This window comes from Microplitis demolitor, chromosome 3 (genome assembly GCF_026212275.2).
Source record: "Microplitis demolitor isolate Queensland-Clemson2020A chromosome 3, iyMicDemo2.1a, whole genome shotgun sequence".
NCBI classification, from domain to species: Eukaryota; Metazoa; Arthropoda; class Insecta; order Hymenoptera; family Braconidae; genus Microplitis; species Microplitis demolitor.
The window spans coordinates 3,221,819-3,240,572 of record NC_068547.1 but is presented as its reverse complement, the minus strand read 5'-3'; the positions used below and the strand labels follow the sequence as shown (position 1 = coordinate 3,240,572).

The window sequence follows — 18,754 nt, the reverse complement described above, 5'->3', positions numbered from 1 at the left end:
AAAATTATTTAGTTTGATTCTAATATTTATCCAGAAATAAAATTACTGGCCGCATATAAATAAACACTTTCATAATTTATACATATGTATATATATTTATAAATATTTTTTTTTTCGTCACTTATCATAAAACTGTTTCTTAATTAATAACATTTTTTTTTATATAAAATTTTACTTCTTAAGTCCTAATTAAATTTTTAATTTAACAAATATATGAGCCCCCAATATTCAGAAAATTTTTTTCATAGAAATTAGTAAATTTTTTGTTTGTCAAAATTTTCAAAACCTTTAATTAAATAAATAAATTATAAAAGAGACAAATTAATTTTGGTTCTAATATTTAATACTTAGTATTTTATGAATAATCATAAATTTTACAAGTAATTTTTTTTTTAAGTTACTAGATATCAATGCAAATCAAAAAAAAACTCTTAATACTAAATTATAATTAAACAACATGCTTAATAATTAAAAAATACTACAATTATGACTTATTATAGACAAGTAAAAGCTGTGTAAAATCGATAATTCATACTTTCACGATTTAAATATTTTGTATCACAGATACGATAAACACAAATGACCTTTCAGATCATAATATTTTTAAAAATAGAATATATAATTTATTTACTTATTTATTTTAAATAAAAATAACTAAATAAATTGAGCTTTCTTAACGGAGACGAATTTTTTTCATCATACTGAGAACGCTGGATCGAGGTAATGGGCACGTAGGATAGAAATTGTGGCAGCCTTGACCTTCGATACCGGCAATAAGTTGACCCATATGTGCGGCAAAGTGATACCTTGAAGCAACTTCCGCCATCGTCGATAAACTTGTATCTCTGTAATATTTTTTATCAACAGTATAGATAATTTAATTAAAATAATTAATAATAACATTAAAAAAAAAATCAGTTTTTTATGAAAAAATTTTCTTTAAATAATTTCATAATTTTTTAAAAAAATTTATCATTAATTTTTAAAAATAAAATTAAGCATAAGTGTGAATGTCACTGACAATTATCAAATTTTAAAATTTTGAAAAAAGTGAATTTAATAAAAATTTAATAAAATTAAAAAAATGCACATTTGTAAAATTAAAAAATAAGCATGCGCATTTTTTTTATTTTTATATTTTTAATTATTTAATTTGTTTATTCGTAATTTGAAATTCGTTTCGAGACTGTTGCATTCACACTTATAATTAAGTAGATAAATATTTTTTAAAAATTTAATTTCCCAATTTGAATATTCATTGCATAAAAAAAAAAACTGTGTCACCGTATCTCTTCATTATTATCATTATTGATAATTAAATATTTGTACAAATTAATCAGTAAAAAAAAAAAATCTTAATCAATAATAAAAAAAATTTTCTCATAAAAAGTTCTTAATTTTTTTTTTTTTTTTTTTTGTAAATATTCAAAGTTGCAGTAACAGATGTTGTGTATAAAAATAAATAATGCAGTAGACCAATTGAACAAAAATATCCACGAATGATTGTAATGTAAAAAAAAAAAAAAAAAAAAAAAAGAAAAAAAACTAAATAGGCACAAGGCAAGTTACCTTTTACTTTCTCAATTGCAACTAAAACAAGTACTATCAATAATGCAAGGTTAACACAGGTCGGAAATAAAATATTTTATTAATTAATAGATATATTAATTAATTAATGAACTTTATTGCATGTATACTAAATTATTAAATAACATAAACTGCGGACATCTTAGTTGCGTGCAGAATAAGAGGTAACAGATAGAAAAAAATTAAATAAATAATCTTATTTTTCGTAATATCTGTATAATATATCGTATTATATAGTATTATTATAATATCGTTAGTCACGGCAAGACCTATACTAAGATCTAAGATGATGAAGAGAAAGTTTCGGTGTTGAATAATCGAGGAAAGTGGTCACAGTTAAGTGCCGGCTGTGTAATTTAATCTTATACCTTTAACTTATACCACTCGAGCGTATATATGTATATATATGAAATATCCTACAGGCTATAGAACTTTAAGAGACATTATGTTGTATAGGTGTTATGCAAAAAAGCAAGAGAACGTAATCTGACAGCCAGACACAGCCTGAATTTCGGGAACTCTTGTGTAATATGATTCAGGGCATTACTTTCACATTTGGGTCGTCTTTTTTATTTTTGTTCTATTGATTTAATTTTTATTGTCTTTTACATTTAAATGGACATAAGAACTTAAAATTAAATGGAGAAAATTTTTTAAGGAGTCAATTATAAATTTACTTTTAAAAGCAAGCGGATTTTATTAACAAAATATACTGTATTTTAATTAATATAATTGAGTTAAAAATAAACTTTCGAAAATGTTGAGATGATTGATATCGATAGTATCAATTAATGAGAACAAGTTGCAGGCTTAAATATTATTTTTTTTTATTTGTGTAAAAATATTTTAATGCGGAAGTAAATAAACAGACAGGTCTAGAATTGAATGATTTGCTAGTTTAGTGTACAGTAGATAGTGTTATTATAAGTCGGGTTAGTAAACGAAAGTCGTGAAAGTGGCCGTGAGTGCAGCGACCATGAAGTTGAAAGTATGAGTAGGATTTAGCGCGTTATTAAAAGAGGAAATCCGCATAAATGCAATGACTCTGTTTTTTTATATTTTATTTTAAATGTCATTATTAAGTATATAAAAGTATATGAACAGTTCACGAATTATGTCTGGTAATTACTATAAGTAATAACAAAAAAAATTTATTATTTTTGAATTATTTGAGGCATCAAAAATAATTCACTCCGTACTTTTAATGAAATTAGTAAATTAAATTTATTTTGAATTTTAAAAAAAATAATTTACCTTATCAAATTAAGAAGTGATTTTTCCATTTCACTTAATTGCACTTGATGCGATGACGAAGTCAATTCACAAATAAGTTTTGGTAGACATGCTGTTTTAATTGTTGTCATTATTTTTTCTCTGCGTGTCATTCCTATTTATAATTTAAAAAAAAATTAATCTACTTTATTATTAAAAATAAATATGCAGTATCTTCATCTGTGATCGGTTAAATTTTTTTTGAGGCTTTAGTATCTGATAGATTTTTTGATTGGTCATTTTGAAGAATAAAAATAAAATAGTATTAATTTTTTGCCAATTTAAAAATTATTTATCAATAACTACAAAAATTTAATTCTATTTTTATTTGACATCGGCTTGAATTAAATGAGCAATTACAGCAATAAATTTTTTTAGAAATTCAAAAAAAAATTTTTCTATAGAAACTTTGATTTATTATTTTAAAAAATTAATTAATTAATTTGAATTATTCTTACCATGGTCATTATTTGAATTCTTAACATCAGTTATCAATGAAACGCGTTCAGCATTTGAATTAGAGGCTTGTAATCTTATTGATGAATTAGCACGTTCCATTCCGTTGCCAAAAATAGAATTTATTAGACTAGTATAGTCTCCAGCAAACACAAGAAACATTCCAATAAATATAACTAGTCTTACTGTTCCTGTATCGACAACCATTGTTGTTTTTTTTTCCTCCAAGAACACCAAGGCCTTCAATAATTACCTTCAACAATTGTTAATAAATTTAATCTAACACATGAAATAAATTTTTACATGTTTTGAAAAATAGTTAAATTAATTTTTTAATTCATTGATTTGGAAAAAAATAAATTAATAAATTAATTTGAAGTTTAAAGTAATAAATATAAAAATTGATAATTTGATACGGTTTATTGAAATACGAGGACGATGATGTTGATGATGACGATGATAAAGAGAGTATAAATTTTGAATAACAGACAAGGTAATACAAGAGAATTTAGTACGTTCGCAAAACTCGTTCGTTCACAACTGAAGACAAGAGTTAAACTTACAAGGCAATGCTAAACTCTCACTTTCTTCTTGCTCCCACTCTTTGTTCAAAATTATTGTAAAATAGCAATGTTATTTATTTATTTTTGTTTTTACAATTTTTATTTTACATGATCCTGGAGTTAGTGAACACTTAAAAATTTTTGGATTGTTTTTTCAACAAATCAATTACAAAAAATAAACAATTAAAAAATTGCACAAGTAGAAAATTTAATAAACTACAAGCGCAATTTTTTAAAATATATTTTTTTAAATAATTTTTTATTTAAAAAGGTCCCAAAAATTATTTTATTCCTATAAATTGTTTTATTTTACAAAATATCTTTAGTAAAATTTATAAATTTTTTAATTGAAAATTTTTGTACCCGAATTATTATTTAAAATTTTCTAAATTGATATTTTGATGCTTGAAATTAATTAATAAATTGACTTTTAAATAAAAAAAATTATTTTTTAGTAGAAATTTAATTAAAAATTTATATATTCAATTTTCTACAAAAAAAAAATTTCTAGACTTTTATTTAAATTTTTTTTAATTTTGGAGGTCGAAGAACTAGATGACCATGAATGTAAACTATTGGTAAATAAAATAAAATAAAAAACGAATGAATTTCTGTTCGATATATCGAAATAAATAATTTGGCACTTGATACCGTATTTCATATAAAACTGTCTAGCACAAAAACACGAGACTTGTTACCACCACGAATCTTGCATGAGTTATGACATAAAAAGACTTATATATCAGCATCACACATTAACACTTACATAAATAACAAACCGCAAAGTTGACTATAATTTGCCATTTATTAAATTATTATTCAAAAAATAAAAAATTTAAAACCGTTATTTAATTGCTTATCAAGTCACTTAGTTATTTATAGCTGAAGTTATTAATTAAACGACAATAAATTATTATTTTGACGGTACCGAAACAAAATATAATAAATCTTAAGGTAAATAATTATTATTGAGCAGACAGAGTAGGAGTAGGAGACGGAGTGAACGTCAATCCGATTCACTGGATTAACTGCGAATGAGTTAAAAGTTTAAACCACAGGCAATCTAGGGCCGATACCAGACTAGTTCAGTGGTAGTGCCAGAACTATTATATATATACATATATAGAATAAATAGTTAACTCGAACTCTCAGTCTCGATCCCAGTTCCAGTCCTAGTTTCAGTGAAAGTTTTAACCAACTGACAGAAATATCCAGAATTACCACCATATTTTTTTGCATTTACTTTTTTTTACGGTCATGTGCGATTTACCTTCTGTGTAAATTAATCGCGAACATAAATATTTATTTTTATCCAAGTGTCTCTAAATTTTCCTTATTTATTTAAAAAAAAAAAAATATGTATATATATATGTAAACTCTAAACTCTAAATTACATTACAAATATTGTTTTTTTTTCTTTTTTTTACATAAACAGGCATTTATTTGCGTAATACTCCATTATTATCGAATACGATTTAATTTAATATTTTCGCACATTTAAATCTGGATTCAAGGTTGTATTTAAAAATAATATTATCCAAGAGTCTTTAATACATTAATTAATATTCAAAAAATATTGTTATTTGAATAATAAAACAGTAATTTAAATTTAAAATCATTTAATATAACTGTTATAATTTTTTATTTTAATTTATATGGGTATTATTATTAGCATAATAATTTATTCAAATATATATATATATATATATATATATATATATATATATATATATATATATATATATATATATATATATATATATATATATATATATGAGTTAAAATAAAGATTTAATAGTTCTTGTTCCATGAAATATCGGTGTCAATAGTGATTTAGCAACTGGCGAAGTTAAGTCCAGTGGAATTTTTTTTTTGCATACTATTTTTGATATCCTCACTTTACCACGTGGATCTGAATAAATCAAACGAAACAATATTTATATTTATATATACATTCAATAAATACATAATTAAATGTGATATCATTAATTTATACAAAAAACCGTCTCTCACAAAGTCTAGACCAACATTTAAAATATATGAGTTTAAATTTAAATTTGATTATTCAAGGATTATTTTTTTTTTATTTTTCAAAATTATTGCATTTTGATTACTCGTATTTTTTTATTTTTAATATTTCAAACCAGATATAACCGATATATTTTTATTTATAAATCAATTTAACAATTTCCAACATTAAAAAAAAAAAAAAAAAAAAAAAACAAAAGTTAATGTAAAAGTTTTTTAAAAATTTGAAACGTTTCCTGATAAACCAAAATCAGTAGTAATTTTTTTATTACAAAAATGAATATTTTTACTCGAAAAAAAATTTTTTCTGTGCAATTTTTGTTGTAGTAAAAAAAAAGTAAATTTTTACTCAAATAAAAATGAATAAATATTGTGATATTTGTTTAAGTTGGCTTACTTCCATACGATGACGCGTCAGAGGAAATTTCAGCCGATGCAACATTACTTGAATCCGATTCGAGGTGGCGAACTTCGTCCCTTAACCGGTCGAGGGACAAAGATACCGTATTTACGTGGCGGCGGAGTTGTTGGCGGGAACGACGGCTCCATAATCTATATTTTTAGAAAATAATACAATTGAATATTTATTAAGTTAAAAATATAGCTGAATAATCGAATTAATTAACAATGCAAATAATTACAGTGTCCGTACCTTGACATTTTCACTCGAGTCTGTGACAAAGTTCGTATTTTCCGTGCATTCACCTTCCTGCTGTGTAAACTCACAGACTTTATTGCTCGCGTTTTCAACTGCCGTCCGCTGAAATTCATCTAATATTTTATAACAATTTTTGTATGGCATAACCCACTAATTAATTTATTTAAATATTTACTTTTAGTAGCATTTTTTCCAATGCCTCCAATTTATCAGTCGTTATCATCAATTCATAGTTTATTTTTTTTATCTGCAACAATTGAATTATTAACTTAAAATTTAAATTAAATCGATAAATAAAATATTTTTAAGTCTTAAATTATTTATACTTCATTTTCTAAATGCCTCGTTGTTATTCTTTGTGCTCCTTTCTACAATTTTTAAATAATTTATTTAAAAACCAATTAATTTAAAGTAAAATTTCTTTTTTTTATACTCACAGCTTTCATTACAACTTCTTCATATTCTTGACGTTTATTTTTTAACGCAATTACATCTGATAATTTCTATTAAATTAAAATATTATTTTGTTTATTGATTTAAAAATTAAAAATTTATCATATTTTGACTCTTTTCTGTTACATAAAAGACACAAGTCTCAAATGCGTAAAAAATTATCTAATTAATTAATTATTTACTCAATAACTTACACTTCTATTATCTGCAACAGTAATCAGCATTTCTTGGTTCGATTTTTCGATCCTTTTTATAACCTGAGTTACAAAAAAAAAAAAAAAAAAAAAAATAAAAAAGGGAAGATGACAGTTAAATTAATCCTATTTAAATAATTACAATTTTTGTTGAATTTCTTACCCGATTGGCGTACCAAAGAGTAATATAAAAAAAAATATATGCAAAAATGCAAATAAAAATATTATCCAAAATATATTCACGTATAAATGACTGAAAAAAATTTAAATTAATAAATGAGTTTAGAAAGTAGGCGGGTGGCGAATTTGAAAATAATTTATTTAAATAAATATGAAATAAAACAGATTAGTCTATCAAAAGCTCTGTGACAGTATAATACGGACCAACCTGACGATCATAAACATTAATGAATTTCAGTATTGGATGTGACCTGGCAAACCGAGAAAAATAATATTGCCTTTGCGAGTACATGATGAACTCGACAATCCATTAGCGTTTATAAATGACTATAAAATATCTTCAATATTATTTATGATCTCGTTAAATTCTGTTTGTGCCGTCAGTATTAAATAACTAAAATTTTTAGTTAATGAGTAACTGAGTTTGTGACATTGCGACAGCTATTCCTCTGAATTTAGCCGCTAATGTTTTTATGTTTTTTTTTTTTTTATTTATTTATACTTCAATTTCAATTATTATTACTTTTATATAAATATTATCTATTAATAAGTATACTCCAAAATTAACTCGATAATCTTTTGTTTATTTTTATAATTATATCGAATCATATACATTTTCTATAAACAAATAAAATAATATGAGATGAATAATTATAAATAACAATATCATACTGGCGAATTTCAACCTCTGATATATCAGACTTAGAAAAATTTTTACGTCATAAAAAAGTTTGGAATTTGTGTGAATCTAAAACCACCGCTGTGGTAAACTAAAAATTTTATACATCTATTAGATGACAATTTTTAAACGATTAAGGAATAAATTTTTAACCTAAAATGCGATTCCCATTCTCAGGAATTCAAAGTTACTTTTACGTTGTATGAGGTACTTTACAAGCTTAGAACTAAAAAGAAATTAAGTTTGAAATTATTTATCCGGGATAGCGCGAACGCAGTCCCGACTAACAAAAATAATACGTCCGAGATATCCACATTAGGGATATTCACAGGGGTCAGCTCTACCGAAGTGCAATGGAAGAGCCTCACCCTGGAGGAACCGCCTTCATGATCACGGTATCCTCGACGCCAGGTAAGTATGCTTTCCTCTCCTTCAGAATGGGTTTTAACACTTATAATACAACTATACAAATAGGAACTAAAAATCTCGGTCTGCGCCACCCAGCGATATCTCTTTGTACTAAAAAAAAATATCTCAACTCAATAACACGAACTAATTTCCATTTACTTATTTACTCAATAATTACAAACATAAATTAAAATAATAATTTTGAAAATTAAATAGTTAAAATTTAAACGATTAAAAATTCAAACCACGATTACGGGTAGTCTCATAAAGCAATTCTCATTCTCATACGTGTTCTAAATCATCCATACAAGGATGTAGTAATTTCCATCCGCCATAACTACTATCCATGAAACTTAATAATTTAACGACATTTAATCTCGTATTCATATCGTGATCCTAGGGTTCGTTATCGACATTCTTCGCCAATAGAAATCATATTAAATCCCTTATATAGTATTATACAAAAAATATCACATAAACCCTTTTATGGTACTAAATAAAAAAATATAAATTATATGTCCTCTTACATAAAAAATATTATAAATAAAAGTAAATCGCCCTGATAAATTAACGTGTCGTTTAAACTGAAGAGGGGTTGGGAAAAAAAATAATAACAGTAAAAGACTAGGGTAATGTGTTTTTAATAAACAACTTGACACAAGATATTTTTTGTGATAGAATTATTTAATTGTTTTTACAGTTGATTTTACTGTTTGTTTTGGGTACACTTTACTTTAAGTATTTAAATAGTAGAGTTTATATCTACAGGGCGACATTAAACTTCGTTTAACCCTAGCTTGAGGTCTGTTTGGCTAACTTATTCGTATTTAGTTAGTCAAGCTGAGCCGCGAGGCGTCATGGGAAATGACAAGTGCCGCATCAGAGATCTACTATCTCATACATATACTTTTATAATACTCATATATATTTTATACATATCAATAGTCTGGATGTCTCACTTTAGTAATACTCACACATGCCGTTCCACTTGGGTCTATTATGGTATTATCGATCTTTGTATTTTTAAAAAAGCTTATAACTAAAGACCTTTCATGTGCTAATCTCTGTTTATTTGATCAAATGCTAATATAACGAGGGGACTGTATTCCACTACATTTACTATCTCTCTAATTCATTTTCACCCTTAAAATTTTTTTACTAAAAATAAATAAAATATTTGCGATATCGACTTTTGTCTTTATCTATTTTTTAAATTTTATTTATATTTTTTTAATTGAAAATTTTGACCTGAGATTTATTAAATAAAATTGTGTACCAACGTATTTCCAAATTATTTTTTCAAGTCAAAGTTTGATTAGTCGTTTATAGATGTCGTGAGTGCCCAAGTTTGGTCTGTTCTCTGTTCCCCCACAAATTTTATCATTTTTTCATTATCTTATCTAACATAATTAATTATAATTCATTTTCAAGTGATACCGACCGAAATTGATACAGTTCAAATTCACTCCGTCATTTAGAATTTCGCATAGTTTAAATACTAAAGTAAACTCTCCTTCAGATCGAAGTAAATTTTACTCCGAGAAAATTAAATAAATAAACAGTAATGCGCTCCGCATTCACTCCAGATTTAATTCTCGTTCACTCCACAAATTTTTTACAGTGCAGTAGTAGAGAACTCCAGAATAGCAAATAGTAAATCTTAAAAACTGTTTTTAAACTCATTCAGTACTTTACGACATTTGAAATCTTATGATATTTTAAATGAAACGTTAAATGTTTTTTTTTCTATTATTTATTTTCAATAATAACAGGCCCTCATCAATTCACACAGTTAATGTGATGAGACACGTCAGATAAAACGTTTTAACTCAGCATGGAAACGGTAGATCTGAAAAGTTGGCTTCTTGAAAGTGGAGACAGGAGATAAGAGTACGGTCGATGATCCTGTACGAACAGAACGAGTCGGGAGAGAGAAAACAATACAAAGAGAGTATATAGAGGCTGAGAAGCAGCCGCAGAACTCGGTAATGTTGGCATCGGGAGACATAATCGATTTGCCGTGTAGCCAACCGTAATTCAACCCCCTTTCCCCCAGTTGCTCCCACAGCCACCTTTTATTCCTCTTGGAAGCTTCAAGTTTGAGTCACGGTGTGACAAGAAGAAGTCTAAGTCTCTTGTACACAAACGCACAAGCGTCCTCTCCTGACGGCGTCTTCTACTACCCTGTCTTTCCAATCAGCTTTCTTGCTTTCGCTGTGTCTTCCTATTCGTCTTCTCTTTCTCTCTTTGTCCTCGTACATTATACATGTATAGATATACATATATTAGTATGTAAACAGCGACAAGAGAGAGCAAAGGCGCCATCGAAGCGAGAAATTACTCATCGTTCTGATTGAGGTTAATTAATTAGATAATTAAGTCCCCGCAGCGACCAACTGAGGAATACACAGAAGACTTAGACGTGTATCTTCTTCAAGTCTGTAACACTATATACCCTCTAGGTAAATTCATTACTCCATTATATATAAATATACCCTGCGAAAAATTCTTTTTTAAATGACTTAGCTCTCTGATAGCCAAGGAATGAAAAAAAAAAAATAAAATAATTGCTCGTTATTAAACCGAGGGATTTTTTTTGTGTGTTTTTTCACTAGGTATTTTTGCCACCCTCGTAGCTCTCATTAATTCATTTCCCTGATGTCAATTTACGGGACAAAAATTTTTTATTAAATAATAGAGAACTTTATTTACTTGGCTTAATTTTTTCTTTCGACTAAATTAAATTATTTGAATATATATTTTTTTCTTTTGCTGTAGAATTGAGTAATAGAGAGAAAGCTGAGGCAAATAAATTTAAAAAATTATGATAAGAGAGGTGATTGAATTGTTTTTTTGATATTTGTGACAATGGAAATTTCATGTCCGTGTGTTTGGACGTCAAGCAACGTGTCGCAAAGATTATATCTTTATAGTTTTATAACTGCGGACGTGGAATGGAGATTTTTATCTACCTTGTGCCACCTTCTATCCGTTCATTCCTCTTTGCTGTGAATCAGACCAAGAGGATGTGCAAAAAAGTTATAATAATAATAAAAATAAAAGAAAAAAACATAAAAATGAATAAGAGAATGTGTATGCAACGAATTGAGTTTCGAGCACGTAATTCGCGCTTACTTTTTCATCCCCTATTCGCGTATCTATTTTCTCTGTGTATGAATCTGCGGGCACGTGTGTATGTTTGTGTGTTCGTAAGTTGGTATCGTTCGTTGGCAAAATTCGTTCTGTTGTGGTAATGCGGAAAAATACAGTATCTACGTGAAACAGGAGGCGGTGGGTGGACATGTTAGAGCAGAGAGAAGCAAGGGGGGATTTGCGTACACTTATTTCATGCCTCGTGTACCATTGGAATTGAATCGTTGGTAAAACGTGGCGCGAGGGGGCATTGCAAAAATATTCTGTCGGGTGAACACACACTATTTTTCGTACGTACGTTAAATAAAACTGCAGATATAAATAGTCAAAATTGAATTGACATAAAAAATCAAAGCTTAAAAAAAAACATTTATACGCTGATATTTTTAAATACTTTATTTATTCCATCTATTTACATTTAATAATATTTATTTTATTTACTTGGATTTCAGTAACATCCATTTTTTTTTGCTACACAAAAAAGTGCAGACTTTATTTTTTATATATCTGGATTTTTATTTGATAGACGACGTAAAAATGAATAAAAAAAAGCAATCACGAACGTAGCAAATCTGATTGGAGGATGATGAAATCTAAAAACGATTCAACAATGCCACTTGTTTCAACTGCTTGTCATTGACATGTCACACATTTTCACAACTCGAAAGCGTAACAATACAGACACTGTCTTTCTCTTGAATTTTTACCAGCTCTCATTTGGAATATATGTATGTACAAATATATATACAAATATACTGAGGGTGCTGGAGAATTTAACATGAGAGTTGAACATTCGCGTTCACAAGTGTGTTACCGAAAACCCGAGGCTGTCAGTCAAGGGCTAACCAACCGTAAGAAAAAGCATTGTATACTAAACGAAATATATATAAGAGAAATGGAATTGAGGGTTGTTACCCTCATTGCAACGTCCATTTTTATCTTATATAATATATATACATATACATATGTATATATATATATATATATATTAACGTTAAAGGACTGATTGGATGTCGAGGCTGAAGATAGTATATAGTATGAACATCACTGAACGTCAAATCGAAGAATATGCTTTGACTTGAAATTAATTTGAGTGGTTTCCGCTCTACTGAACGCCCAACGTGGCCGAGGGCTTTTGGACACGGATGCACACGCTCCTGATTAATTACCACCATTGCATCCTTCATTGCTCTGTATATATGTGTCCACACATCGACATAGACTACATATACAAATACATGCATTCATGTAAGCCCTTCAAATCTGAGACGTCCCTTGAGACTGTCGATCATACTAAATCCCATTGCACGATGTGAATAATTAGATTTAATATATATTGACTAATATACCTTTTCCAATTATAACTGCTTTTCAGAAAACTTCAACCTGGTTATAATTAGTAACGAAATACATTTAGTAGCAGACATGTACATTTTTTTAATTGTTTAGATTTTTAAAATTTTTAAATATTTGTTTAGTACATGTTAATTACTATTTTATGTTCCCAAATCAATTTGGAAAAAATAAACTAATTAGTGATTAAGTAATTAAGTTTATAAAAAATTTTAGGGCAGTCGTTTGGCACGCACCCTTTCCTTATTTGCCTAGAGGATTTGAGGTACAGAAAAATTAATTTAACTTTTTCATAGTTTCTTAAAGAGCATTCTTATTAATTCTGTGAAAAAATAGGTTTATTTAATCAAAGAATTTTTTTTTAATTAAAAAAAATGATCAAGTAAATTCATGTTTGTATAATAGCTCTATTATTATTTAAAAATTAATTAAATTTTAATAACTCTGTTGGTTCATCAAATTTTAAGTTATAAAAGATGTTGTACATAAATAGTGAATTTGGAAGTATGTTCAAGTTATTTATTGATCGGTAGACTTGGAAAATTTTAATTACTTGGACTTTACGTTTTTTTCTAGATTTATGTGGGAATTCTTTTAAAGTCTCGTGAGAAAGGGAAAATGTAGTTCTAAAAAAAAATAATTTTTTATTCAGTTCTCGGAGTAATCTCTTGAGTGAATTTAGGATAAGTTGCATTGATAAGCATTTACAGACGATAATGTGATTGATGAGTGTGTAAGGAGAAATTGATTGATTCTGTGTAGCCATTGAGCTCTTGTAATAGCTCAAATTGACAATCAGTCTATTATGTATCGCCAGTGTACAGTAGATGCTGGATGTAATTCCGTATTACAGGTGTTTGTAATTGAAATCTGCAGAGCGTGTAATGAGACTACGGTAGTACTCTCGTACTCCATGTGAAAGCCCTTTCTGATTATCATCACTATTGATAATTACAATCACCGTTTACAAGTGTCGTGTATTAGTACCTTTGAATTCTTAATATTTACTTAAAACCTTATTCAATTAAAGAAATTTTTTTTTATTACTTATACATTAAAAAAAATAATCAAGTTAATTAATTAGTAAATTAATAAATGAATATTTTTTTTAAGTAGCTTTTGAAAATTCATCAGTGAAATAATTTAATTTTTTAAATTCAAATTTCACTTCTGAAAATCAAAATTAAAAAATTATCAATTTTTAAATTAATTTGAACAGTTTATTAATATAAAGTATTAGGATTGAGAAAAAAAAAAAAAAAAGAAAAAAAAAATTCCTTCGAGCCGGATTTGAACCAGCGACCTATGGATTACTCTCAATTTAACACAACTACAGTCCACCGCTCTACCAACTGAGCTATCGAAGGGAGATGAGAATCTGAAATTTTATAACTGATATATAAAGTAAGCAACTCTTATACTCAATAAGTACGATTATTTATGTACTTATTGCCAATTATTTTATTAAAACAATAAATAAACGGCATTTTCTCTTCAACTAGTCTATAATACTAACTCCCAGGTTATAAAAACTTGTTATAAAGAACGAATTCCACTACCGTGGGAGCAGAACGGTGGTAAGAGTGGGGATACCCCCACCACAATTTAGCATTGATATTAAAGAGGCATGATTTTATCGAGATTTTACAGTACTTATAATCAAGGAAATATATATTTATATATATATATATATATTTTTTTTTTTTTTTAATAAGAACCCTGTTTACTTTATTGTTTGCATTAAATAGTATTTGGGCAATATATAAACAAAAATAATAGCGTGTAAAGTATAAATAAAAAAATAACAAGGATCAGTAATTTTATGAGATTGAATGCATCAGAACACGGAAATAGGGTGTTATACACAAGCTCAAGTATCAAAATTGTGCGCTTTAGTTTATATCTAAGATGTATCGTTACTATCGCTCACAATGTTTGCCAATCACCATTAAAATATATATTGCACAATTTATATATATATATGCAGCAAATGCTACATGTAGCACAAGATAAAGTAAAAGACACAGTATTTCGTGGGTAACTCAACAAAATAGTTTACATAAAACCGTAAAGTCGATTCAGTTGATGGAATGCCTCCAGGAAGCGAATGAGTGTTAACTTTGAACCATATATCTATATCTATGTATAAGTGTAAATGTATATAAGAGAAACAAGAAAGAGGGTGACTCTGTTAATGTCGTAAAGACAATCAAGGTATTTTTGCATAGAGTCATTACTTTACTTTATTACCAGACTAAATACTTTAACCCTTTAATTGCACTTCTTATTTACTTAATTAAGTGACTTAGTAACATTCACCCAGAGGAATTTTCATTTTATTGTTTTTTATATTACCTTACATTATAACGTTAAATTTATCATAATAAAAAAAAATAATGCTTGTGTTTTAATAATCAACTAAAATTTTTTAATTATTCGATTTAATTTTTTAATGTTTATTTATAAATAGTAAATAGCATCCATTAGAAAGAGTCTTAATGTAACGTAAAATCTTTTTTTTTTTTTTTTTTTTTTTAATAACAAAAAACTATAAAACAAATGATAATAAAAAAGTAAGGTTATGTTGTTTAAAGTAAAAAAATTGTTAGACAAATATTTTTAGTGGTAGTTAAATTTAGCATCCTGAAATAAAGTAAATAAAATATAAAATAGCTTACGAGACAATCTTTTTACATAGTATAAAATATAACGTCAATATAAGAAGAACGATTGTAAGCTTTAGGTAATTTGTATCTTTTCCCTGTATTATTATACTTCTGCAGTAATTTTTTTTTTTTTTTATTTTACTTTTTTTTACGAACACTCGGTACGCGTTAGCATTTTTACGTCGCGCGCACTTAAGAAAACATAAAAAAAAATTCGCGTCTTATTTAAACGCCTTCTATTCGACGCCGAGTAAGTATGTAGTAGAGGCATTAATAACGTTTTTACGATATAAGTTCGAGGGTGTACCCGCGAATCGCGAGTGGAATAGAAGCGAGGGTTAAAGGGCCGCTTTAGGATCCGCGATCCCTTTCTCCACCCCAGTCACCTTTTATCCCTCAGTTTGATGCAACGAAGGGTCGCGCCAAACCATGAGACCTGAATGATATAATAAAAGACATTATAATTGCTTTGATGCGCGTAAATCTTGAATATCGGACTTTTACGATCCTTAAGAAATTGGCTCAAGACGCTTTTTTATTGACAAATGGGAAAATATATAAATTTTTCATAATTTTCAGCTAGCAAGTTTTTTATTTTTTAATTTGCCCCGAGGCTAAGCAAACTCCCTGAAATTTCTCATAGAAAATTTAAGGGTGAAAGTGAAAAATTTTTTCATAAATTCTCACAGAAAAATTATCGAGAAAATTTTTATCGTTAGAGCTTATCCTGAAATTGAAAGATATTTTTTTCATAAAAACAAACAATGTAAAGTTTATTGTGTTGCGGTAAAATGTATATTGTTAAAAAAAATTAAAATAAGGTATATCATGAAAAGGGGATGTTTTATATCTAGATTTAAGAATATCCGTTGTCATAAACTATAAAGATTCAAGTCATAACTTGAGGCGTATCACATTTTATTTAATTGCTTGGTAGGTTTTTCTTTTATTTTTTTTTTCTCTTATATATCTGGCTCTATACTCTCTCGCTCACCCACAACGCGGAAAGCTAGTCTATAGATATATAGAAGAGGCTTTGAGTCTTCCCGTGTGCATAATATTATTTATTACCGAGGAAGCTGTTAAGGTTTAATGCCGAAAAGCGCTTACTCTTTAAATTAAACTCGATAAAATGTTTGTATCCAATCACCCCGAATTTCCTCAAACAAAGACACTATTTTATATATTTTTCACTTTATCGTTTATCTTTTTTTACATTATCTTATTTAATTTATTGCAAAAAATTATTTTTCGAAGGATACCTCTTATCGAGTGTTTGTATTTATACGAGCGTTTATCTCGAGAATAAAAGTTTCGACTTCTAACTTTATGATCCCACAGAGTTTGACCTAGACTTTAGTGTCCTATCAGTTACAAACAATTGAGAAAATAGCTAAAAATAACTTTTGAACTTTAAATTATCTCTAAGCTCGCCATTTTATTTTTTATCTTAAATTCGTGGATCAAGAAATAAAATTTATCATGCTCAGATAAATATATGATATATCATTTTCTAGATCAAAAGGGTTTCATTGAAATTAGCAGATTTAATAAAAACTATAATTTCAATCTTTGCTTCCAGAAAATGCCAATACTATTTTTAAAACTGTGTTAAAAATATTTTTTACCGAAGGCAATCAAGAAGAAAAAAAATTTATGGAGTTGAATAACTGGATTTCAAAAGACTAGTTTATAAGGATAGGTCAATAATTATAAAATTTTTTTATTTTGAAAAAAAGAGATGATGTGACAAGATTATTTTTAGAATTTAAAGTTCGCTTTCAATAAGGTGTTTAAAAAATAATTTTATATACAAATCACTTTTAATCAAGAAATGTTGATTGGTGTTTGAATATATCTATAAAACAAACTTTTTCAGTATTATGTTGAATTTTTCTTGCTAGAGGACACCATAAAACACAAAAATATTCATATCGTATATTTTTCAGGAAGTTTGAGTATACATAACATCTTTTGGTAATTTGGGCCTTTTTTTGAATTGTACTCTAAAACAAGGGTGTTACAAGTGTATTATTTTAACACACATTAAATGTGTTCCATGTTTAAGGCCATAAGCGAAACTATAGTTTTTCGTAGTCACTTTAAACAGGTTTCACAATGTGATGATTATCTATAGATTATTTATGGTGTTTCAATGTTATTTGGCAAGTGTGTTAATTTCGACTACACAATTGGTTTTAAAGCGTGACGGCTCCAATAACCTCTGAAAAGAAGAAAATTCTAGAATATTGTTCTACAGAACATATATATAAAAAGAAATGCATAAAGAAATTACTTGAGAGTCCTATACTCATTTGGTGATATTTTATAGTTCACTTGAGTTATAGGGTTCCGCTCGTTAAGTCAAGAAACTTTTCTACCTAAAGCTATCTCTCTTAATCGCATTTGCCGTTCTTAAATTTAAATTGAGAAAGTATTTTACGAGCGACCAACAAGTTTTACGGAGCTTTGCCACATCTTGATGAACTTCCGGTTAACTATCATGAAAAATCTCAATACTTTGATTTAAAAAAGAAAAATTAATTTTTTTCTTTTTCTCTAAACAAATTAATAAGTAAATGTATCATTATTATAATTAAAGATAGACTCTGATTATAAACGCAAATGTCTTTTGAATGGACTTTTATTGCTTATCAGGTTTTATCGAGTTTTTCAGTAATTATTTAGATTGAAAAGACAGAAAAAAGTTAATGAAATAAAATAAAAAATGGGATTCGAAAAGATAAAAAAATATATTGGGAATAATAAAATAGAGTTATCTGATTAAAGATAAGTCATGGCAGACTGTAGACAAGTGCATCCAATCATTGTAACTCGGCGAGAATACAAGATTAGGGTGAGATAAGCCGCTTTTAGAAGCATTTCGGAATCCATACTGAGTTACGTGAATAATGGAGGTCTAATTGCCTTACGACTGGTGTAATAGCTTATCTCAGAAATTGCAATCGCTGAATAAAAGCACAATCCTCACTGACAGAATGTAGATAACCAAATGCTAATAGCTATTCTCTATATTATCAAGACATATATAACATCTTATAATAGAATAGAATAGAATATGTATTTTGCAAGATGTAATATGA

The 18,754-nt window shown here is 27.4% G+C and overlaps 1 protein-coding gene, 1 long non-coding RNA gene and 2 other non-coding genes across 6 annotated transcripts in view; 1 reads left to right on the top strand and 3 right to left on the bottom strand.

The window, feature by feature from the left end:
• LOC106693473 (uncharacterized) overlaps nt 1-18,754 on the top strand; it is a 75,671-nt gene that overhangs the window by 19,854 nt on the left and 37,063 nt on the right. The window lies entirely within an intron of this gene.
• On the bottom strand, nt 443-4,883 carry LOC103576582 (uncharacterized). Of its 3 annotated transcripts, XM_053737710.1 has the most exons (5): nt 4,530-4,883; nt 3,879-3,992; nt 3,318-3,568; nt 2,842-2,974; nt 443-845 (listed from the first exon to the last, which is right to left on the bottom strand). In XM_053737710.1, the coding sequence occupies exons 3-5, from the start codon at nt 3,520-3,522 to the stop codon at nt 674-676; spliced, it is 510 nt and encodes a 169-aa protein (XP_053593685.1). In that variant the 5' UTR covers nt 3,523-3,568; nt 3,879-3,992; nt 4,530-4,883; the 3' UTR covers nt 443-673. The 3 variants fall into 3 exon arrangements, with proteins under 3 accessions (XP_053593685.1, XP_008555093.1, XP_008555092.1); XM_008556871.3 differs by lacking the exon at nt 4,530-4,883 and having other exon boundaries at nt 3,879-4,024; XM_008556870.2 differs by lacking the exons at nt 3,879-3,992; nt 4,530-4,883 and adding an exon at nt 3,732-3,842 and having other exon boundaries at nt 444-845.
• On the bottom strand, nt 8,328-8,489 carry LOC128667497 (U1 spliceosomal RNA). Its single transcript, XR_008403472.1, has one exon. It is a non-coding gene; the product is annotated as a U1 spliceosomal RNA (small nuclear RNA).
• Trnay-gua (transfer RNA tyrosine (anticodon GUA)) lies at nt 14,260-14,351 on the bottom strand. Its single transcript is given in 2 exon segments — nt 14,260-14,295; nt 14,315-14,351. It is a non-coding gene; the product is annotated as a tRNA-Tyr (tRNA).

What these genes read in the sequence shown, in the direction of transcription:
- LOC103576582 (XM_053737710.1), bottom strand. Translation starts at nt 3,522, where the DNA reads ATGGTTGTCGATACAGGAACAGTAAGACTAGTTATATTTATTGGAATG. An exon ending in GAATTCAAATAATGACCATG is followed by an intron (nt 2,975 to 3,317) that starts GTAAGAATAATT and finishes AATTATAAATAG; the next exon opens with GAATGACACGCAGAGAAAAA. An exon ending in TCACTTCTTAATTTGATAAG is followed by an intron (nt 846 to 2,841) that starts GTAAATTATTTT and finishes AAAATATTACAG; the next exon opens with AGATACAAGTTTATCGACGA.